Source organism: Mustela nigripes, chromosome X (genome assembly GCF_022355385.1).
Source record: "Mustela nigripes isolate SB6536 chromosome X, MUSNIG.SB6536, whole genome shotgun sequence".
Classification (NCBI taxonomy): domain Eukaryota; kingdom Metazoa; phylum Chordata; class Mammalia; order Carnivora; family Mustelidae; genus Mustela; species Mustela nigripes.
In genome coordinates, this window is record NC_081575.1 from 112745052 (window position 1) to 112769703 (window position 24652).

The 24652-nt window shown below is 45.3% G+C and overlaps 1 protein-coding gene across 1 annotated transcript in view; it reads left to right on the top strand.

Annotated features, from left to right (window-relative positions):
• The first annotated feature begins 4613 nt into the window (after positions 1–4613).
• PIR (pirin) overlaps positions 4614–24652 on the top strand; it is a 112777-nt gene continuing 92738 nt past the window's right edge. Inside the window, exons 1-2 of the mRNA XM_059385630.1 lie at positions 4614–4709; positions 16618–16710. Of these exons, the coding sequence (XP_059241613.1) occupies positions 4614–4709; positions 16618–16710 (189 nt within the window). The remainder of the gene's footprint in view (positions 4710–16617; positions 16711–24652) is intronic.

Consider the following 24652-nt stretch of genomic DNA (forward strand, 5'->3'; position numbering starts at 1 on the left):
ACCGAGCGGCTAGGAGACTCGGAAAGGAGGGAGAGTGAGTCTCGTCTTTGCTCGGGGTCTGGGGTTTTTAATGAAGGTGATAGTCTGATGTCCCTGTCCTCTCAGGCGTCCGGGAAGTGGTCAGAATAAGGACCAAGGCTCTGGTGTCCTCCAGAAGTCGCTTGTGCCCCGGGACCAGGGGTCTTGGTGTCAAGGTGTCTGGAGTCGGTGGTCTTGGAAAAAGTTCACAGTGACCCACCTGGTCACTCCGTGGGTGTTACCTATTGTGCTGGAAGACTCCAAAGAAATCGTTAGCTCCTTGACCCGTGTAAGGAGGACCCGAGGCGGGGGTGCTGGTCCTAGCAAGAATAGAAGCAGAAGGAGGAAAAAGGCAGGTTTTTTTTCCCCCCAAGGAGCCCCTTCAGCTTCCTCGTCTCACAGTGATGGCCATGTCGGACACCTCACCCAGATCTGAGGGGAAGGTTTCCCAGTGGGAGTGACATGGAAACCGAGCTGAAACATGAATGGGGATAAGCCGGGTGAAAGAGAGAGAAAGTTGCAGACAGAGGCACAGCAGGCCCACAAGTGGGAGAATCTACATTCCAGAGCCTAAAACAAGTCAGCATGGCAGAAGGAGGGAGTGGAGTGCCTCTGCATGCGTGTGTGTGTGTGTGTGTGTGTGTGTGTCCTTGAATGAGTGTCAGCATGTTGGGGGTGAGGCCAGATTACAGACATCAGAAGACCTTCTCTTGAGGGCCCTGAAGGTTTTAGGCAGTTATTCCATTTCCCGGGGAGGTGGAGAGTGGATGGGCCAGGGGCCAGCCTGATGGCCAGAAGAGGGGCGTGGCTATCAGATGAGATGACCGGAGGCAGTGGGATGTAAGAGACATTAGGCGTGGAATCCACAGGATTTCGAGGTGCAAGAGTGATGGGGATAGCCTGAGATTCAGGCCCAAGCAACTGACTACATGTTGACATTTTTGTTAGTAGATGCAGAACCATTTACTAAAGGCTGCACGGAGCCAGAGAGTCCATATTTCTATTTTATTTGGAGAAAATTTCAGAAGTCATCTTAACAATGAGAAGTAACAATACTGTATTATTTCATGGCACTTTTAATATTCATGTGCATTATCTCAATTAGCCTTGAATCACAGGGATTTGAGTCCCACTGATCTATAGAGAGTCCAGGGGAAAGTCCTTGTTCCTCTACTACCCTGTTCTTTTCTTTTCTTTATTTTTTAAGATTTTATTTATTTATTTGACAGAGAGAGCACAAGTAGGCAGAGTGGCAGGCAGAGGGAGAGAAAGAATCAGACTCCCCACGGAGCAGGGAGCCCGATGCAGGGCTAGATCCCAGGACCCCAGGATCATGACCTGAGCTGAAGGCAGATGCTTAACCGACTGAGCCACCCAGTCCTTCCCCAGATGGGCCACTTTGGCAGGAAGATTATTGAGTAAAGAGATCAAAAGCCAGCAGATTGAGGAAAAGTGCTTTACTTCTCCGGCAACTATACCAAGTAGAGAGCTACTAACAGAGGTTTCTCTTTCGTTAACAAACTTAAGTGCATAGCAGGGCAAACTTTGTTTTCCAGACTTCTCTCATCTTCCAGCAAATGCTCTTCCTTCCCTTTGTTCCCCCCACCCCCTGCACCCCGCCCCCTCCCCTGAGCTCAGGACTCCAGATAAGCCTCTGTAATTTCAGGCTGTGCGGATCATCCGCATTTAGGAAATGTAATTTGATTTTCTCCTGTTCCTCCCGCTCATGTCAGTTTGATTCTTCGTCCAGCTAGAAGGATCTTGGAGGGCAGAGGAAATCCGTCCTCCCCAAAAGTAACCATAATTAAAAGTTTATTGAAACATGCTGGGCGGAGGGGGGTTGGGAGAGGGGAGTGGGGTTACGGACGTTGGGGAGGGTATGTGCTATGCTGAGTGCTGTGAAATGTGTAAACCTGGCGATTCACAGACCTGTACCCCTGGGGATAAAAATACATTATATGTTTATAAAAAATTTTTTTAAATAATAAATAAATAAATAAAAGTTTATTGAAACAACCACACCCGTTTATTTCACGTGCTGTCTGTGGCCGGTTTGTTGCTACAAAGGCCAACTGGAGCAGTGTTCTCAGAGAACGTAAGTGGCCCGCCAAGTTCAAAACATTTACCTTCTGGCCCTCTACGGAGTTTTCTGGCCCCAGTTTTACAAGCACCACTGTCTTGCCTTTCTCAAAACCACACAATAAGCTTTCTGGTCTTTCGAGGACAGGAACCGGTTGCCATGCCTGTAGCCCTGGTTAAGCATTCCAGCAATGAACTAGATCGGTGCACTCACCGGCTCCCGCAACTCCGCTCCGCTCTGGGAAAACTCTCCGATGCCTGCACCCCACAACAACCAAGCTCTTAACCAACTGTCTCCCCACTACAGCGTGTCTCTTTTTCAGGCAGGAGCACAAAAGTCTTGGTCTGCGGCTCCCCCACCATCGTGTAGCGCTGAGGGCATACGCAGCTCATTGACTTCTCCCTACAACCGCACCAGGTGGGTTCTGTTCGCCCCGTCCCCATTTCGCAGTGGCAGGACTGGGGGCACAGAGAGGCTGAGCCACCTGCCCCATCTCGCGCAAGTGACAAGTGATGGAGGCACAGTTGGAAGCCACAGTGTCCGGATCGGAGCGCCTGCCCGGCTCAGAGAGCCCCCTACCCCAATAGCCTGGAGGGGGGTGGGTAGCGTCTCTCCCGGCCGGGAGGGGCGCGGAGGGCGCGGGGCAGCGGAGCAGGCAGGGGAGGGGCGGCGCGCGGCGCGAGAGGAGCCCCCAGTCCGGAAATAACGGAGCGTTTCCCACGCCCGCCCGCGCCTCCAGACCCGCAGACCACCGCCTCCCGCCCCACGGAGGTGGCGGGCGGCGAAACGCTGAATCACGGTGAGGCTATCGGCCCTGCGCCCTCCCGGCCCTGCGCCCTCCCTGCCCTGTGCTAAATGCCCGCGCCACGCGCCACGCGCCGCCTCCGCGGGGGACCGGAGGCTCGCGGGGGTGCTGCGCTCCCGGTGCCGACCCCGCCTTCCCCAGCAAGCTCGCGACTCTGGGGGAGGCTCCCGGGAGGTGACGGGAGATGCTTAAATAGGACTCAGGCATTGGGCGAAAAGTGCCAGGCGGCTTTCCTGTCTGCAAAGCACCGCGGTCCGGTAAGCACCTCGTCAGTTGTTCGCCTGCGTAGAATTTACGGAGCGGGAGTTTGGAAGGACCTAGAAGTGGCGCGTGTAGGGGTAAAGCCCTCCCTGGTTGCTTGTGGGGAGGTGATGTCGGTTCTGTACCGCTCTGAGGATTGAATGCCTTTCTGAGCCCCTACTGTCCGGCACCCAATAAGTATTGATTGCTTGCTTGCCAAGGGGGTCTGGGGGAAACTCAGTTTGACGGACGGGCCGGCCGTTGCGGAATAGCTGCCTAACAGCAGCTAGCATTCCTAAGAGGGCTGACCACACTCCTTTGAGGTAGGCAGTCTTAGTACCCCTAGTTCATAGACGGAAAAACTGAAGCACAGAGAGGCTTAGGAAGTGGCCTCAGGGCACACAGCAGGTGCTTGGTAACGCCGGGATCCAAACCGGAGCTCTCGGGTCTATGCTTCTGGCTAAAGCGTCTTTCGTGATTTGAGTAGGAATCTTTGAAGGAATGCGTTGTCTTTCGCTTGAAAATGAGTTTTAGAGATTTGGCGGCACGCTGTGCAAGCATTTGAAGTGGCGGAGAGGTGTGTTGTGTTTGTTCTGGGATACTCCGTTCAGTACAACTACTGGCCCACAGACAGAAAACTCTTTTGAATAACAATGGTGGGGTATAGACCGGTCTTCAAATACTGGATTGGTGTCAAGGACACCTCCTCCTTCGGTTTCCTGCGCTCTTGAAAACTTCCTGACAAAGCCCAAAGATCTCTTGCCGCTCAAGTTGGCCCTGAACTTGAGGGAGAGATGGATGGATCTTTAAATTTGGTGATCTTCGAAGATCCTTTCAGTGCCAAGATCTTAAACGTGCTCTGGTGAGAGTCACAGACCTCACGAATTTCCTCCCTGTTCCCATAGTCACCACGTAAATCTCTCTCAGCCTCCCGGTAGCACCTACCTCGTGGGGCAGCAATGAGATAAAGCAGATAAAGGGGCGCCTGGCTGGCCCAGTCAATCGAGCATGCAGCTCTTAACCACAAGGTCCCGAGTTCCAGTCCCAGGCTGGGTGTGGAGCTGGCTTCAAAAAATACAAAAAAAAAAAAAAAAAAAAAAAAAAAAAACCATATAAAGCACTCATTAGAGGTTAGTAAGTGCCCAGCAGAGCTGTTATTGCTAAACCTTGTAAAAGATGGCTGTAGGATTGCATGAGATTGCAAATGATTAGTGGTACTAATGTATTAGCGCTTGTACATGTTCACCAGCATTATTGTTTTAAATTTCCTAACCCAGGTCTTCTACAGACTAAGCAGCCGATATATTGTAGCTGTTTATATTTGGGGCAGGTCTGAATTGAATATCCCTAATTTCGTGGTCTTTGGATGTGTCCTCCTTATGATTTGTCTTTTTTGTTGCTGTCCTCCCCCACCCTTTGGCCCTCTAACCTCTACACTTCAGTGTAGGAACACTCTTTTGAGACTTCAGCATGGCATCCTCCAAGAAAGTGATCCTGTCCGTGCTCAGCTGGGGGCAGTCGGAAGGGATTGGAGCCAGGGTCCGAAGAAGCACTGGCAGACCCGAGGTAAGCTGCTTGGGGAGCTGTTTTCGTGCTTTCCTGAAGAAGGTGCTGGTGGGATACTGAGGCTTATCTTGGGAAGAGAGGGCTTGGGGCAATCATGAGCTGCTTTATGGGGGGGGGGGCACGGGGGTGAACTCTGAGGGGGTTTCGCTAACTCGGGCACAGAGGTCTGGCACAGAAGGTGCAGCTGAAGCCTCTCCACCCCTCTCCGCATTCACTCGTCCTACCCTGAGTTGAGCCTCATCACCAAACATGCCCACTATATAGCCCCAAGTTGACTCCCCCGCAATTCAAAGCACCAAGGAGTAACATTAGGTCCCGGTTCCAAATTCCCAGGGGAAAGCATCTGCTTGGCTTGGTTTGGGTCCCGTCTCCCTCCCGCTTGGCCAGTTAGCCTTGCAAAGGATTTGGGTTTGTGGACAAACCACAGAGCCCCAACTCTGTGGACCTCCTGTGGGGATGGGGGTGTGAGAAGGCTTCTCTCATAGATGATTTTAGGTTAGGTAGACCTCTTTCAGCATGAGAGAGCAGTTTTATTTGAAAATTGCAGAGAATGTGGGACTTGCAGAAAAGAATATCTTATTTGTACAGAAAGGTATCAAGTGGTGATTATAGCCCACGGAAAATAGTGCTCATCACCATCACAGATTACAAAAACATTTTTTGATTGCCGTATAACTAACCTATGACATTGTAAGTTTCAGGTAAACAACACAGAAGAGAGAAATTTAGTATTTATATATATTGCAAAACAATCACCACAATCGGTCTAGTTAACATCTGTCACCATACGTAGTTAGACAACTTTTTTTTTTCTTGTGATGAGAACTTTTCAGATGTACTCTCTTAGCAGCTTCTAAGTGTGCAGAACAATGATGTTGATTACAGTCACCATGCTGTACATGACATCCCCAGGACTTAATGATATCATAACTTATAACTGCAACTGTGTACTTTTTGAACACCTTGACATATTTCGCCCACCCCCCACCCCCCACCTTTGGCAAAAACCATGAAGCTGTTCTCTGTGTCTGTGCGCTTGGTTCATTTATATATTTTCTGATTCCACGTGTAAGTGAGCTCTTATGGTATTTGGCTTTCTCTATTTCACTTAGCATAATGCCTTCAAGATCTACCCATGTTGTTACACATGACAAGATCTCATTTTTTATGGCTAAGTAGTATCTCAGTGTGTGTGTGTGTGTGTGTGTGTGTGTGTGTGTGTACACACATATATATCATATTGTCGTTTTCCATTCAGTGGGTATTAGGGTGATTTCCAGGTCTTGGCTATTGTGGGAAAATGCTGCAATGAATGTGGGGGTGCAGATCCCTTTCTGGAAGTTAGTGTTTTTGTTTTCTTGGGGTGAACACCGAGCAGTGGGATCGCTGGATCATATGGTAGTCCTATTGTTAATTTTTCGAGGACGCTCCTACTGTTTTCCATAGTGGCTGCACCAATTTACATTCCTACCGACAGGGCACAAGGGTTCCTTTTCCTCCACACCCTTCCCTACACTTGTTATTTCTTGGCTCTCTGATGCTAGCCATTCTGACAGGTGTGAGGTCATCTTTCACTGTGGTTTGGATTTGCATTTCCCTCCCTGGTGATTAGTGATGTTGATCGCCCCCCACCCCCGCCGCCAGATATTTTTGAATAAAGGAAGAAGTATATTAGGGAAATGGATTCTTTTTTCTTTTTTATTTTTTTTAAGATTTAATTTGTTATTTATTTATTTGTCAGAGAGAGAGAGAGGGAACACAAGCAGGCAGAGGTGGAGAGAGAAGCAGGCTCCCTGCCAAGCAAGGAGCCCGATGCGGGACTCGATCCCAAGACCCTGAGATTATGACCTGAGCTGAAGGCAGCGGCTTAACCCACTGAGCCACCCAGGCGTCCCTGGATTTTTTTTTTTTTTTTTTTTTAAATGAGGTCAGTTTGTTCTTCTGCCTAAAATCGGCTCTGGCTTTCTTATGCTCTTTCGTTTTCACCCGTGAATGTCACTGGGGGTCCATCAGGCATTGTTTTCCAAAGGGTACAAGCAAATAAGGATTACACACAAACAAGATTATTCTAAGTTCTAAATGGACAGCGGGTGTTGGGGACACGGAGATGGATGTGCTATCATATTCTACTAGGCCGCATCACTGAAAGAACAATTATGAGGAATTTGGACACCCATTAGTAAAGCCATTATTGTGCGTCGAGGGTAGCTAATTCTTTAATGACTCCATCTGTCAGGACATATCTGCTGAAGCCTTCTAAATATTTTTAGTCCTGTCAACCCCTTACGTAGTCTGATGAAACCAACGCGTTTCTTCTCAGAGTAACACATATTTTTTACGATTGTATTTATTTGATGGAGAGGGAGAGTGAGGGAACACAAACAGGGAGTGGCAGAGGGAGAGGGATATGAACTCGTGGCCTGGGCTGAAGGCAGATGCTTAACCCACGGAGCCACCCAGGTGCCCCAGAATAATATTTTTTTAATGTGTGAAATAAAATACATAGGATTACAAAGGAAAACATATGGCAATATGGTGAGCAGAATATTACAAAACAAATTTGTAATCTAGTAATTTGCATTAAGTAACAAGACTCAGTGACAGGTCATATCACTACCTAATTTCAAAGCTGCGAGGGACATCGAGAGTAATAGTTCCCTATACTGGGGCGCCCGGGTGACTCAGTCAGTTGAGCATCGGACTCTTGGTTTCAGCTCAGGTCATGATCTCAGGGTCTGAGGTTGAGCCCCACCTCCCAATAAATAAATAAATCTTTTAAAAAGTAGTTCAGTATACCTGTAGCAACTGTCACGTTATATGAAACAGCTTTGAGTTCTAGTGGTGACAGGGTCGCAGGTGCTGGTGATTTACTGTGCTGCTTTGACTGCATTCATGGTTAAAGTATTAGATTCCGCGGCGCCTGGGTGGCTCAGTGGGTTAAAGCCTCTGCCTTCGACTCGGGTCATGATCCCAGGGTCCTGGGATCGAGCCCCACATCGGGCTCTCTGCTCAGCGGGGAGCCTGCTTCCCCCTCTCTCTCTGCCTGTCTCTCTGCCTACTTGTAGTCTCTGTCAAATAAATAAATTAAAAAATCTTAAAAAAAAAATAAAGTATTACATTCCAGCCTGGAGATGGTTGCTGGGGACGCTTACTTACCAGTGTGAATGTACTTCCTGACACTGAAGTGTTTACTTAAAAAAAAAGTTAAAATGGTAAATTTTCTTATGTATATTTTACTACCAAAAAAAAAATTCCAGATGAAAAAACAATTTTCAGTTAGAGGTTAGTGAAAATCAAGATGTAATTTTTTTCCCCAGCTGCCCTGAATTCTATCCGTGGTACCCAGTTAAGAGTCCCTGGCTGAAAACCTGTGCTTTAAAGACACCCACATTCTACTGATTCAGAGGGTCTCCCGTTTATGCCTCTACCCTAAGGAAAAATATGTGGATTGGAATTATTCATAATGCCGTCACCCTGGTTTAATCATGATTAAGACGGAGATTGTTTCCTTTTTTTCTCCATTATAGCTGTATGTTTTACGTCATGGGGATTATATAAACTAAACAATTTTCTGTCCTTGTTTTCATTTAACAGGGTAACATAAGCACTTCCCATGGAAATATAAATTCTTCATGCACATCTATTTTTTTTTTTTTTTTTGAGAGAGAGAGCACGCACACATGTGAGGCCAGGAGGGACAGAGAGAGAGGGAGAATGTCAAGCAGGTCCCATGCCCAGTGCGGAGCCCGACGGGGGGGGGCTCGGTCTCACAATTCTGAGATCACAACCTGAGCTGAAATCAGGAGTCTGATGCTTGACCGACTGAGCCACCCAGGCGGCCCCTTCACGAACATCATTTAAGTCACTGTGACATGTTCCCGTGTCCGGCACAGTGTTACTGTCTTAGTCATGGACCTACTTTTGACCATTTAGGTTGTCACCATACTGTTAGCGTGGCAGAAGGCAGACCCCCTCACCCTCCAGTCCTTAGAGAAGGGAAGCACTGATGTGGTTTCGGGGCGGTACGTTTGAAACTTTTTGTGCCAAGGCTTCGTCTCTAAAGAAACATCGCCGACCCTTTGGAGCCCAAAGCTATTTTAGTGTAGAATTTACACCAGTGTGTGGTATGAGTGGCCCTCAGCAACCGGTTCCCTATGGCCGTAAATGAGGAAGTAGAGGTATTTACAAAGCTTTCACTGAGCCTTTTGGTGATGAACAATAAAGCAGAGATGGGGCGGGGTTGGCTTTCATCACGATTCTGTGCGGGCCAAGGCTGCCAAGCTGGCACGTGGATGATGATTGCATAGTGCGATGTTTGGGCTCCCTCAGCTGTGCTCCCAGCAGGAGGGAAACCCACGACTCATTTGTACCCGCCTCTGGGCTCCGCTCCCCCTTCCACTTGGACACCCCTTGGTGGAACATGATTTTCCTGGGGCCAATGTCAGACATTTTTTTTTTAATTATGAAGAATTGCAAACCTAGAAGAATAGAGAAAAGAGTGTAATGAGTCCCCACGTACCCAATCTCCATAGTGATCAACTCCCAGACTTTCTCGTTTCCTCTATACTCCCCATCTGTTCCTGCACTCAAAATATTTTATTTTATTATTATTATTTTTAAAGATTTTATTTATTTGACAGAGAGAAATCACAAGTAGATGGAGAGGCAGGCAGAGAGAGAGGAAGGGAAGCAGGCTCCCTGCTGAGCAGAGAGCCCGATGCGGGACTTGATCCCAGGACCCTGAGATCATGACCTGAGCTGAAGGCAGAGGCTTTAACCCACTGAGCCACCCAAACACCCCTGCATTCAAAGTATTTTAAAGGTGAATCGTTCCATTTTACTTGTAAATATTTCAGTTTGTGTTTCTAAAAGATTGCAACTTTAAGAAATTAAACTATAACCCCATTACATACTTAAAAATTATGAGTCTCCTGATATCGTCAAATAACCTTGAGAAATCTTGGTCCTTAGTGATACAGCCTGTGTAGATGGCGCTGTCCATTATCGAGGTCTCTGGGTGCTGAATCATGGTAGAGGGGCATGGAGTCAGAGCTCAAGTCCATTCAAGGCTGAATCTAGATCTCAGTCTGGATTTCATGCTGCCAGTTTCCTTCTGCCTTTTCAGTGATTTCTTTTTAAGATTTTATTTTTATTTATTTATTTGAGAGAGAGAATGAGGGAAAGTGAACATAAGAGGGGAGAGTCAGGGGAAGAAGCAGATTCCCCACTGAGCAGGGAGCCCGATGCAGGACTCAATCCTGGGACTCCATGATCATGACCTGAGCAGAAGGCAGTCCCTCGGCCAACTGAGCCACCCAGGCACCCCTGTGCTTTTTCATCCTTACAGTCGGGCCCCTGCCTCGATGCTGAGTAGGCCCAGGAGGTAGTCGCAGCTGCTGGAGTCTGTCTTCGACGGGTCTTTCCCTTCTGCTGCGCCCATGTTGCCTTGACACAGGAGAGCGTGGTGTTGGCTGTTGGCTGTTGGCTGTTGGGAGGGCAGGATCTCAGCTGGTCCCAGGCCACTGCCAGGACATTATTGCCCTCTGTCCCTGTGTAAGGGTTTGTGTTTCTCTTTTGAAAACCCAAGGTCTAGGGTGAGCCTGAAGGCTCCCCGCTTTTCAGAGACCCATGCTCATTCTATCTTAGTTCATCATTTTTCGTTCCTTCTTAGTGCATCGCCTTATGGTCTGAGACAGCTGTTGGGGCAATAGCAACCATTGGGCGCAGGGAAGACAGAGAGAGCAAACAGCAAGGTGCCACTATCCATCTTTTTAAAAAATAGATATATGAAGGACTTCCCTAAAAGGCTCACCCAGCGATTTCTACATACCTCCCACTAGCCAGAGTCAGTCATGTGACCACATGCAACTGCGAGGGTGCCTTAGGATGTGACCCAAGAACCACTTGGGATGTCTTTAGTACCTTCTGTGCACGCAGAATTATTTTAGAGGCAGCAGAGCAGCATAAAAAAGCATAACGTTGGCTCTGTCTTCAAGAAACGGACGTTCCTGGTAGCTAGGTCCGGTGTTTCCTGATTTAAATAAAATGCCAGGCAGCTGGAGCCTAAGGGAATGTCACAGACTGGATGGGTGGTGGCCACAGGTCTTGATGGGCCTTCTCAGGATGTCAAAGGAAATAGCTTTGAAGCTGCCACCTGAATTTGGCAGTTAAAGGACTTGGAACAGTGTGAAGGAAAGGATCTTCTCCTTTAGTTCAAAAGCTTTGAGAAGCTCATCAGTTTAATATGTAGAGAGAGAAAGGTGTGGATGAGTTGGCAACCAAGTCAAAATGTAGAAAATCCGAGTTCTATCAATCAAATCCTGCCTACAGATCACAAGGCATGCCCCTCACGTGCCCTTGAATACTTGCTAAATGTTTCCTGAATGTTAGGAACTTGATTTATTCCTTTAAAAGACTTTATTTGACAGAGAGAGAGTGCACTCAAGCAGGGGGAGGGGCAGAAAGAGGGGGAGAAGCAGTCTCCCCACTGAGCAGGGAACCTGACCCTGGGCTCCATCCCGGACCCTGGGATCATGACCTGAGCTGTAGACAGATGCCTAACTGGCTGAGCCACCCAGGTGCCACCAGAATGTTAGGAACCTTAATAAGTCCTAATGCCCAGCCCGGCAAATCACAGTCTAGTACAGTAGTCTGATGCTTGTTAGAGGAAGAGTACAGTAGTACTCTTGCTTGTTAGAGGAAGAGTGTCTCATATTACGCCCCATCTCTTGGCCATAAACACTACATCCTTCTGGCTCTTCTTGACCTGCCCCCGGCTACTGCAGACTTTTGCTTGTGCTGCCTTTTCTTCCTCTGCGCATCCCCGTGTCATGAATTGGTGACCAGAAGTTTCGAGTGTGCAGTCGGTGTTGAGCAAACAGTCCTTGCCAGGTGATGACCCTTGTCCTGCGAGCGGCGGCTGGTGATGAGGGGGGGCCTGGAAAGAAGGAACCTCTGCTTTCCACCATTCAGTTCATAGCAGGACATACTTGCTCATGGGAAACTCTTTCCACTTTTTTTTTTTACACAGTTTTTTCTTTTGCATGTATGTGTGTGTGATGGTATTTTTACTCCTCTGCTGCAGCATAATGGCTGGTGTCTTAGCTTCAAGTGTCCCGCAGTGTGATTTGATATTTATGTACGTTACGAACTAGTCGCTGCCCAAGCCTGGCCACCACCTGTCAGCAGACAGCGCTGGCTGTCCTCTCTGTCCCCGTGACTTACGTATTTTGTGACTGGACGTTTCTACCTCTTCAGCCCCTTCCCCTGTCTCTCGGACAACAAACTGGTACCAAGAAGCAATACATATTCATCTCCTCTTTACCCATATTTTAATATCAGAAAATCCTAATAGCGTGGAACTAAAAAGCCACCTTAAAAAGCCATCTGAAGCCTTTCTTTTGCATGTGGGGACGGTGTGGCTCGGAGACGGGTCGGTGCACACCCCGGCCACTGGTCTCAAACCCACAGCGCTCTAGGCATTGGCCCCGCTGCCAGGCACTCATTGTTTCCAGTGCTTCAAGCTGTATATTATCCAGTGAGAGGAAAAATACATAATACGAGAGGAGCATTTTCGCTGTCTTCCTCCCAGCCCTGGTTCCATTCACGGGCTTTCATTGAGCTGAAGTGGATTTATGGGTGACGGGTTAAGACTGGAAAGGTCTAGGTCTGATTTTCCCTGGAAGGGGCTGAGTGCTGGCGGGGGGGAGAGAGTCCATTCAGGAGGCGAGAGGGGAGGAGGAGGAGAAGAGTGTGCTGTCTCCCGGGGGTGCAAAGTTGAGAGGGCATGCGGGGTGAGGAGCTGAGTGAGAGGGGCCGGAACTATTGGGGACTTGCCGGGCAGCTGTGAGGGTGGTTTGAAATGGACTTTGAGGTTGAAGCGCCCTCTTGGGTGTTTGGGGGGAGGATTCAATAAAGGGTTTGTTTTTCAGTTACCTTTTAGTATTTCACTGCATGAAACACAGGATTGGGATGGGCTGCAAAGTGGCCCAGCTTTTTAATGGGTGACAGGCCACATTTTAAAGTGAAGGAACTGAGACTTGGTTATGTGAAAAACTTGCGGTAGCTTGTTAAATTTATGTGTGTGCACACTATCTGGTGTGTGTGTGTGTGTGTGTGTGTTTTCCCATGGAACGTGAAAATCAGAGAGTTGAAACCAGAGACAGGGACAAAGAGAGGGTCTAGTACTCTCTAGAATAATTTCTAGCAGCATGACCCAGTAGACTCCCGGAGATAAACACGCAACTTAAAAATGTAATTAGCTCACCTGTAATTAGCTTGGGAAGCTGGAGAAAGGCTTAAAGTCTGAAAACAATGAGAAAGAAAGAAGAAAGTCTGAATAGTTTCATAGTCATTAGTGCAATGGAGTCAGTATTTTATTTTTTAAAAATATTTTAATTATTTATTTGACAGAAGGAGAGATCACAAGTAGGCAGAGCAGCAGGCAGAGAGAGGGGGGAAGCAGGTTCCCCGCTGAGCAGAGAGCCCGATGCGGGGCTCGATCCCAGGACGCTGGGATCATGACCTGAGCCGAAGGCAGACGCTTTAACCCACTGAGCCACCCAGGCGCCCCTGGAGTCAGTATTTTAAAAGCCTGTGACAAAGGCGGCAGCTCCAGATGATTTTACAGATAAATTTCACCCAATATTTAATATTTAAGATACAGAAAATTCCAGTTCTGTGCAGACTGTCCAGGGAAAGGAAGCTCAAGGGAGTCTTCCCATCACTTCATGAAATGGCATTGCCTTGCGGTCAAGACCGGACAAGGACAGCAAGTGAAAGGATAATCACGTTGCTTTTATACACATTTTAGCAAGAATCATAAAATATTAACCACCCAGATACAGCAATGTATTAAAAAGATAATATATCGCCACAAAGTTTGGATTGCCGAAATGTAGCAATTTGGTTTGAGGTTGGTTAATCTAGTTACGTAATTTACCAACATTAAGAGATTACAGGAGAGGAAAAGTATCTCAATAATACAAAAAAAAGGGTTCAATAAAATTCAACAACTGTGTATGTTCAAAAAATTAGTGAACTAGAAGAAGTGGGGATTCTTTCTTCTTATGAAGAGAATCTGCAGAAAACCTGCATTGAACAGCCTGTGTGGTGGTGAATCAGAATAAAATCGGAGGAAGCAACGACATCGATTACTGTCACTTCTCGGCATTGTTGTAGATATGCTAGCTTGCAAAAAGACAAGAGAAAGAAACAGAACGTGTAAGGCTGGACAACGAAGGGGAAAAACCCGTTATTTGCTGACGGGTGTTGGTTGGGATATTATTCCCAAATATTTACTGCCCACCCCCTGTGGGATTACACACTCCCCCCAGTTTTAGGTACATTAGCTGTGAGTCCCATAGGCAGGGTTTAAGTGCCCCCCTCCTGCCCTGGGCTTGGCCATGTCATATGCTGACACCAATGGGATGTGTTAACGTGATTGTGCCCTGTTGGCTTGGCTTCCATTTGCTCCTGTCCTTGGTTATGAGAACAGCATGTCCTAGATAGTGGACACTGTTTCAGCTTGGGATGAAGAATGACAAGCCGTGTGGAGGCCAGCCAAGCCTAGCAAAATCCAGAAAAAAAGCAGCCTGCCACACCTTTAATGCAACCAAAGGAATTTGTGAACTACTGGGCAAAAGCTTATTTAAAAAAAAAAAAAAAGATTTTTGTTTATTCATTTAAGAGAGAAAGAGACAGCTCACGAGCAGGCAGAGGAAGGGGGGAGAAGCAGACTCCTGGCTGAGCAGGGAGCCCAGTGTGCAGCTTGATCCCAGAACCCGGGGATTATGATCTGAGCCGAAGGCAGACACTTAACAAGTGAGCCACCCAGGTGCCCCTGGGCAAAAGCTTATTGATAAATACACTGGTGGGGCGCCTGGGTGGCTCAGTGGGTTAAGCCTCTGCCTTCAGCTTGGGTCATGATCCCACGGTCCTGGGATCGAGCCCCGCATCGGCCTCTCTGCTCAGCGGGGGGCCTGCTTCCCCCTTCTCTCTCTCTCTGCCTGCCTCTCTGCCTACTTGTGATCTTTCTCTGTCAAATAAATAAATTGAATGTCTGGAAAGAAAACCTAAAGTATGGATAGATTATTAAAATTAAGAAAAATTAAGATTATCGTGGGTTAAGCTGCTGCCTTTGGCTCAGGTCATGATCTCAGGGTCCTGGGATCAAGTCCCGCATCGGGCTCTCTGCTCAGCAGGGAACCTGCTTCCCTCTCTCTCTCTCTCCGCCTGCCTCTCCATCTACTTGTGATTTCTCTCTGTCAAGTAAATAAATAAAACCTTTAAAAAAAAAAGAAAGAAAAATTAAGATTATTAAAATTAAGAAAAATTAAGAAAAGAAAGAAAACCCAAAGTATGGATAGATTATTAAAATTAATAAGAACTTAGCAATGTTCAAAAATCACTTTCCTATTTACGTTTTTAATCCTTAGTAGCATACTATTCAAAAACACGATTTAAAAATCGTATTTACAGTGTCATTAGAAATGTTAGCTACAAAAATTAAATATATATATATACAAAGTCTTTATGGAGAAAATTACGAACCCTATTGAAAGACATTTTAAAAGCCCCAAATAGGTGGAGATAAGTATGTTTATGTATAGGAAACCTCAGTATTATATAAATATCAACCTTCCCTAGGGACACCTGGGCGGCTTGGTCGCTTAAGCATCCCACTGTTGATTTCAGCTCAGGTCGTGTTCTCAGGGTCGTGGGATGGCTGAGCCTGCTTAAGATCGTGTCTCCCTCTCCCTCTGCCCTTCTCCCTGTGTTCATACATGTGCGTGCTCTCGCTCTCTCTCTCTCCAAAAAAAAAAAAAAAAAAAAAAAAAAAAGGTCAATCTTTCCCACTTGGTCCATAGACTCAAAGAGATTCCAATCAGAAATACAACATTTCTATTTCCCTAAGCTTTTAAGTTTAATAAAAACTTTTGTAGAATAACAAATGGCCAGGAATAACCAAGATAGCTGTCAAGATATGCTGACGACTGCCTGATCTGTTTCTGCCTCTCTTGAACTTTTGTACAACATACCGGACACTGATGATCCATAGTTTTATTTTGATAGATAACGTTTACGTAGATATCTCAGAGTCAGCGTGACCTAAAATGACTACCTAAAATAACTATTTCAGGGCTGCTTCTTCTGTTAGATTCCCTGGGCATCTGGATGCCTCTCCCATCTTCCCAGGCACCATCCCTAGAAACCTGGGGGCGGGGCATCCAGTGCTCCTCTGTTTTTCATTCTCCATCTCTACTGCTGTTGCCTGAGTGGACCTTTGTTTTTGCCTGGACTAGTGAAAGTGCCTTCTGAATATTTGTCTCCTGTCTCTTCCTTCTCTTAGCCATCTTCCACTTGAATGCTAGAGGGATCTTTCTAAATCTGATCTTAACACGATTAAAACCCGTCACCTTCAGGATAAAACCCCAACTCCTTTGAGATTTGGCCCCTATCCTCAGCCCATCTCCCATCATAATTTCATGTGTATCTTTGCCTGGAGAGAGTAGTCTAACATATGTGTTAAATTGTCCTCCTCCAGAGCATTTATGATAATGCAGTCACTGGTGGGGTTTTTTTTTTTTTTTTTTTTTTTTTGCATCTGTTTAGGAAAGACAGTACCTTGTTTGTGCTAACCCTTTAGATCTTAGATGATCATGAAATGTTTTTCCTCTCTTTGTAATTCTTATAAAATCAGCTCTTTAACTTAGTCAATCTGTGTGTGTGTGTGTGTGTGTGTGTGTGTGTGTGTGTGTGTTCTTGCCTGAAAATAACTGTCATTGCAAAAGTTTATCATTAGCTATGTCATTTTTGGTGAGTTTTGCTAGATCTATCCATGAATATATCCCCGACTAGTGTGGTTTAAAAGGCATATCTAATCTGCTGAATTTAATTTTTATTTCAGTTAAAAGATCTGGATCCATTTTTACTGTTTGATGAATTTAAAGGAGGTAGACCAGGCGGATTTCCTGATCACCCACATCGAGGTTTTGAGACAGTAAGTAAAATAATTGGACTCCAAACATGAGTATTTTTGAATTTCCCTCTGTTATTAAATCTAGTAATCATTTCCTTTTTTTTGAAGATTTATTTATTTGAGAGAGAAAGAGCGCGTGCACACATGGGGAAGAGGGGCCAAGGGAGAGGGATAGAAAATCTTAACCAGACTCTGAGCTGAGTATAAAGCTGTCTCGGGGCTCCATCTCATGACCGTGAGATCACAACCCAAGTCAAAGCCAAGAGTTAGATGCTCAACCAACTGTGCTGCCTAGGCACCCCAAAATCTAATAGTCACTTCTTGTTTTAAATGTTTGCTGACTTAAGTAAACTCTACACCCAACGTGGGGCTCAAACTCATGACCCTGAGATCAGGAGTCGCATCGTCTTCTGATTGAGCCAGCCAGGTGCCCATAGTAATCATTTCTAATAGAAAACTCAAAGTTAGAAACCATGAATAATAGTTAAATTAATTTATGAGTTCTTAGCTATAGACTAGCTACTATGGCAAGCCACATACTTTACATGAAGTATATTCAAATTTAAATATTTACTGTTTTTAATATTCTTTGAATTTGTGCAACTGGGGACATTTTTATTTGAGCAGTTAATAAAGAACGAGAATTGGTTTCTGGGGCACCTGGGTGGCTCTGTCTTTAGGGTGTTGACCTCTTGATTTTGGCTTAGGTCATGATCTCGGGGTTGTGGGATCAAGCCCCGTGTGGGGCTCACACGCTGGGCATGAAGTCCAGTTGGAATTCTCTTTCTCTCTCTCCCTCTGTCCCTCCCCTATCCCCCCCCAAAAAAATAAAAAAAAAAAAAGAATGGGCTTCTTAAAATATTTATATAATTAAAATAATTTGTGAAAGAAGAAACAATTTAAGATGTGATTTAAATAATTTTATGTAAAGAACTAGTTTTTATTCAAGAATATTCAGAAATGTGGAGCACCTGGGTGGCTCAGTGGGTTAAGCCTCTGCCTTCGGCTCAGGTCATGATCTCAGGGTCCTGGGATTGAGCCCTGCATCAGGCTCTCCGCTCGGTGGGAAGCCTGCTTCCCCCTCTCTCTGCCTGCCTCTCTGCCTACTTGTGATCTCTCTCTCTGTCAAATAAATGAATAAAATCTTTTTAAGAAAAGGAATATTCAGAAATGTTTAATCTCATAATATTTATACTCCAAAGACTATCCAAGAACACTATTAGTATTTACGTCTAAAAGGAATTATAGAATCAAAGGCTGAAATAGAACATAGCCTAAAAACTAGGATTTTTACGGTCATACCAATACATTTACAAATTTAACTGTGATATTTGTAGAGATGGGGTGAACACTTATTTTCAGTTTTAGATAAGGAGACAAAAATGTATAATGCAATACTGTGGCACTTTAAGAGTCTCATTCTCCGTATACACCTATATTCTGAGAAAACGTGGGGACAGTTAACGAGAAAATGTAGCCATCTGCTCCGTGGGGAGAACCTGTATTAGGAAACAGACCAGGGCTCAGTGTGTTTGTCAAGCCAATTATTGAAGGAGTAAATATTTACTAAGGGCTAGTGCATGAAGGTATTGGTGTCAGGCAACCTTTTGTAGGTTGGGTGTGTGTTTGTGTGTTGGGGAGGGATGGAGGCTAAGGAAGAAGAAGACTTGGCCCCTGCTTGCTTCCAGTTCCCAGTCTGGTTAAGGAGGTGAAAGATGGACTGGTCAAGAGTCAAGAGTTAACCACTGCATTGTAAAGACTGAGTAAACCAAGAAGCTTCTGGAAATAATGCAAAGGATCAAGGTAGTTGGACCGATCTCCCTTCCTTACTTAGTCATTGGCCTTCAAGTTCTCTTCTTTGTTAGCTTTTGGGGGGCATTGTGTCTTGCCTTACACTTACCCTACACCCATGCTGGATTCTGACTCAGTTTCCAGAACACATCTCCCCATCATGCTCCTTTGCTTCTGGTTTCAGGACATCGTCACCGCCTCCTCCCACAGCTCCAGTTACCACTGTACTCGTCCCTCAAGCTCTTTTCAGATGTCACTGTCTCCATCACGTTTCATAAGACAGTCTCAAGAGGGTGCACTTTCTCCTTCATTGGGTCCCCATAGCTTTCTATGTTTACCCATCTCATGCACAATAGATGTCTACGGTAGCCTCGATTATATTCTGTCTGTCGTGTATTGGGTTGAGGAATGGCCTCAACCTCCCCTCCCGTGGTCAGGAGGACTGAAAATTGCTTCAGCTCAGATAATCCCACACCTCTCCATGTTCTGCGGGTGGAGATACTTGGTGACTATGGGCTGAATTTAATTGGATAAGAACATTTTTGCTAAGGACAATGAGTACATTAAACCAAACGAATGATGGCACACATTGCTTTCTTTTGCATTATGGAAAGGAAACTTAATTGCCTCTAGAAAGCGTAATTTATAAATCATAAGGTGCTCAACTTTAAATTGTGAAGGAGTTCAGCTGTAGCCTACTGCTGTTTGGCCCTTGACTTTTGAGTAAGAATTTTCCTTAAAACCGAAGTTATAATTGCAGTCAATACTCATTATCTGTGGAGTCTATGTTCGTGAATTCATCTACTTACTAAAATTTATTTGTAACCCCCGACGCTGTACCTGTGGTGTTGGTGCTGTCTGTTATGGGTGAGCGCAGAGCGGGCCAGTGTGCGTGGTCCTGGCTGAGGCCCGCTACCTTCTCGGTTCAGCTCGCCGACTGTAAACAGGTGTCCTTGAGGTCTACTTAATACCGCATCTTCACATTCTTGTGCTTTTTGTGAGTGATTTTGCTGTTTAAAGTAGTCCACAAGCATAGTGCTGGAGTGCTGTCTAGCGTTTGAAGAGTAGGAAGGCTGTGATGTACCTTTTGGAGCAAGGATGTGTGTTAGATACTTTTGTTCAGAGTTGAGGGTAGAGGGCTGCTTGCTTTGAGTTCAGTGTTAATGAATCAACTGTATATATGTGTACACACACACACGAGGTATCTTTAAACAGAAACACACATAAAACAAGGTTATATATGATTGGTTGATGAAAATGTGGTTGGAGGCTCCAAGTAACCAGACCCTGTATTTTTCCCAAGACCAAGGGACCAGACCCTGTATTTTTCCCAAGAGTATTGGTTGGTTCGGTGTTCACGAATCTGATGATTGTGGCAACTTTAGAGAACATAACGACTGGGAATAACCAGAATCAACTGTATATGTTTTTCCCAGGCGTGTGGGTTAGCCAAGGGCTCCTCTGTCTCTTAAGGTGAATGTTAAAATACGCAGTTCAAAACCAGGAGCACTTATAGGCTCTCATCAACTCCTCCTGACTCATTTTCTACAGGCTTTGTATAAAGTTTGAAAGGCTGATTAGCGTAAAGAACAGAGCTGGGGGCACCTGGGTGGCTCAGTGGGTTAAGCCTCTGCCTTTGGCTCAGGTCATGATTTCAGGGTCCTAGGATGGAGCCCCACTTTGGGCTCCCTGCTCAGTGGGGAGCCTGCTTCTCCCTCTGCCCCTCGCCCCTCACTCATGTTCTCTCTCTCTCTCATGCTCTCTCAAAGGAATAAATAAAATCTAAAAAAAAGAAAACAACCACAGAGCTAGAATCACTTATGTTGTCCTGCTGCTCAGAAACAGGTGTCATTATTGTTTTGATAAATTTACTTTCAGTACTTTTTTTTCTGGTGTCATGCTGTATGCTTTCTGCCTTTTTGTTTTCCATTTAACATTATACCATTAGCATTTCCCCAGAATTCAAAAAACTCATCTTTAATGGCTTCATTAGGTCCCTGCTGTGAAGGTTGTACCCATCGACATTACCACAGCAGTGTAGGAGGGCGCCTGTCTTTCCTCAGCATCACCAACACCGTATATTTGTCCAACTTTTCTTTATCTTTGCCACTTGATAAGTGAAAAAGAATGCATCATCATAGTTTTAATTTGTTTATTTTATTTTAATTATTTATTTGATAGAGACAGTGAGAGAGGGAACACAAGCAGGGGGAGTGGGAGAGGGAGAAGCAGGCTTCCCGCTGAGCCCAGGATCCCGGGAACATGACCTGAGCTGAAGGCAGATGCTTAGCTGACTGAGTCACCCAGTACCCCAAGAACTTTCTAATAATATAGAATATATATATATATATATATATATATATATATATATATATGTAAAATATAGAATAGGCTTCTTGAATCAGTGATTTTCTTATGCCTGGAGAAATAACAAGGATTCACCGAATATTAACATAATGGGTGCATTTTCAGGATCCATGGTCCTCCAAATAGGCTTGGTGCTTACATAAGTCAATGTTGTGCTGACAGACATTAATTTTTTTAAATAAAAGTGCAATTCTGCTGTGAATATAAAATATAAATAGACATCTACATTATGAGTGCCTGCTCACATTTTTTTCAAATAGTGATATGTGATCAAAGAAACGAGAATATTCTTCTACAAAATTCTTATTACCTCGAGTGTGAACTGTGAAACTGGGACCTCGGACTCCCCCTCTGCTCTGTGGACACATAATCTGCATTTCATCAGCATCCTCAAGCGATTGATACACGCAGTAGGATTGGAGAAGCGCCCATCTAGATGATCTTTGAAACCAGAAATACTATAATTCTGTAAGAGCGAAGACCTGATTTTATGGAGTTAGCAGGTAATCCTTTTTTTTAACTTCATGCTTTGGATAACTACATCTTTTCTGTTAAAAACTTACCCGACAATGGAGGAAGAAGGAATGTGCTGGAAAAGGAGGCATAGCCGAAGGTCACAAGACCAAGGGGAAAAATGTGTTTAGTATTTCCTGCGGGCAGTTAGGGCTCTGGGGAGCCCTGTTTCCAAAAGGCCTGAGTGGTAAAGTGTGGAATAATTCTGTAGTTACCCATTTCCGGTCAGTCTTCATATCTTGATTTGCTTAGGGCAGCTATGAACAATCCAAAACAGAATGATCTGAAACACCCATGCCCTGCCCAAGTTTAGCACTTGAAGTTCGGTGCCCCGTTGATGAACTTTTCATCTGTTCTGAGAAGAAAGGCATTTTGTGTCTTTCACAATCATCCTTTAAGTTACAGCCTTGGGTCTCTTCTGATTCCAGCACTGAAGGTCCCATGCTCCAAGGGAACCCCTCAGTCCTGCGGAAGCAGCGTGATCAGTTACTCCCACATAGGGACATTCACGACACCCTCATAATTCAGGGACACTTAAGGATGACTTCGTCGCTTACGTTCTTAGCTGGGCTTCGAAGGTGTGTTTTCACGTTTTTCCCTGCAAGCCTCAGCAGGCTTTTTGACTTGTGCTCCGGGGAACAGACGGGTCCTGTTGGCAAGGGTGTGACCATTGGAAAAGTCCTACTCTGATTTGCCAGATGGCAGCCAGCCGCATTTGCATGCAAAGGCTGGATGATACCTGGGGAGGAAGGGAAGGGTGCTGGTGATTCACACCTCAAGCTTACGACTGCATTCAGACCTCTCATCTCCCACACAGCCTGTAGTTTCTAGCTTGCTGGTTACTCCCCCAAAATGTCGAAGTCAAGCTGTGGAGGGGATGGGCAAAATGCTTGATTAAAATCCAAACCCCTTTTGCAAAGACAAAAGCTTACTCTAGGAAAACTGGGAAAGAAGGGTACCTTCGCAATATCGTGATAACTTTTCAGTGGACTTCCCGTGTTGTGTCTAACACCAAGCTATTGGATATAACCCTGTTCATTTGAGGAAAAGAAAGAACACAAGAATGTCTCCCAGCACCATTATGATTTAATACGGCTCTGGAAGCTTCGAAGCTACTCATAAGAGTCCAGGCTGTCGGAGAGGAGGAGGAAAGATTGTTTATTTTTTAGGAAATATGGTAATAAAAGCAAATCCCACAGTGGCCACATCCAGCTTTGGGTGGTGCTTACAGTGTATGCATGTAGATCTTAGCTTCTGTCTGTGTTTGGCATGATTTGGGGTTGGGGCTCAATAGGTTAGAGGAAGGAAGGAAAATCCAAGAGTATCAGCCAAAACCTCTCAGTAAGTGGCTGGATAGAAAATCATTCTGCAAAAGTCAGCCACTTCCCTGCATGAAAGCAATAACCAGAGAGAATGGGGGAAATACCCCCTTCATGGGAGCAGTGGGAGCCCCTATATCTCAGAGGGAAAGGTTACTCCCCTTTAACCCAGTAGCCTACTTCTAGAAATCTAAATAATTTTCTGGAAAAAAGATCAAAGTACGAACAAAGGCTTGCTGTACAAATGTTTATTCCAATTTTAAAAAGTTGGGACAAAGGGCAACCAAGTATCCAAAATAATAGGGGAATCGTTATATTCTTGGAAATTACATATAAGGAAGTTCCGTATCTGGAAGATGGCATATTGGACATCATTTATAAAAGCAAATATTGTAAACAATTTCTATTTTCCTTAATCATGGGCTGTTTAAATCAAGGCTTCTCAGCCTGGGCGCTAGTAACGTTTTGAGAGGCTAACTATGCTGTGAGGCTGTCCTGTACGTTGGAGCAGCCTCCCTGGGCTGTACTCACTCGATCCCAGTAGCTCCCCCCACTTCCAGTGGTGATAACAAAAAATATTTCCAGATACTGCCTACTGCTTGCTTTGGGGTGGGCAGGCTACCCGATGGCCCCCAGGTGAGAACTCACGGTTTAAACACACGAGTCCATAAAATGACATACACGATACACTCCACAGCCATTAAGAAGAATGCCACAGCTTGATATGTTCTAATACAGAATAATCTTCATGGTAGTTGGAACGTGCCAGAATTATTGTGGCATAGTGTAGGATTTATATAAAAAACAAAAAACTATACCTTTATTCTTTGAAAATTTTTAATTTTAAAGATTTATTTATTTGAGAGAGAGGGTGCATTCACGAGTGTGCTTGGGGGTGTGGGGGAAAGGGAGAGGGAAGAGAGAGTCTCAGGCAGATTCTTGAGCTGAACACAGAGCCTGACACGGGGCTCCATCTCACGATCCTGAGATTATGACCTGAGCCAAAATCAAGAGTCAGATGCTCGACCGACTAACTGTGCCACCCAGGGGCCCCCACCTTTATTTAAAAAAAAACGGTTTTTTAAAAAACCGTTTTTATTTTAAAAAAGCCGAGCTGTTTTAACAAGTGATTACTTCTACGTACTACATTAATGCAAAGAAAATAAAATTCCAAAATTCATGTTACGAGTCCAAAAGATGGCGCTTAGAGAAAAAACACTTAATGACAGATACGGATACATAGTCACAAGGCTTTTTGAAAATATTTAGCAGTTTTTAGTATTTTCACGATATTGGGCAACTGTCACCACTGGTCCCTGAACATTTTCATGAACCCCAAAAGAAAGCCGATACTCACGGAGAGCCCCTCCCCATCTCCACTTCCCCCAGCCTCTGGCAGCCATGCTCTCTCTATCTCCATGGGTTTGCCTATTCCAAACATTTCGTACAAAAGGAATCATATGCTATGTGGCGTCTTGTGTCTGGTTTCCTTTCCAGAAGGAAAGGAAATGTTCCTTTCCTCCACGTTTTCAAGGTTCCTCCACGTTGTAACATGTGTCAGAACTTAATTCCTTTTTATGGCTGAATAATTATCCATCGTATGGCTCTGCCACATTTTGTTTATTCGGTCCTGTGTCGATGGACATTTGGGGTATCGCCACTTAGACCTTGATTCTTGGGTATGCCTAAGTTATCTCTGAGAGGACACCCAGGAAGCTGGTCCTGTGCCTTCTAGAGAAGGTTACTGAGTGATGGAGGGAAAGAGTTCAGTTTCACTCTAACCCTCTTTTTCTTGTGGTGCCTTTGCAGTTTTGAGCCATGTGTATTGGTTATTTAAATAATGCTACTTTCAGAATTCCCTCTTCACACACAATATTTGAAGATCAACAGTGCTTAGGTGCCTGTTGAAGTTCCTGGTGCCCACTGGCCCTGCCGAGGCGTCCAACTTGGGTCTGCCCGCTCCATGTCAAATC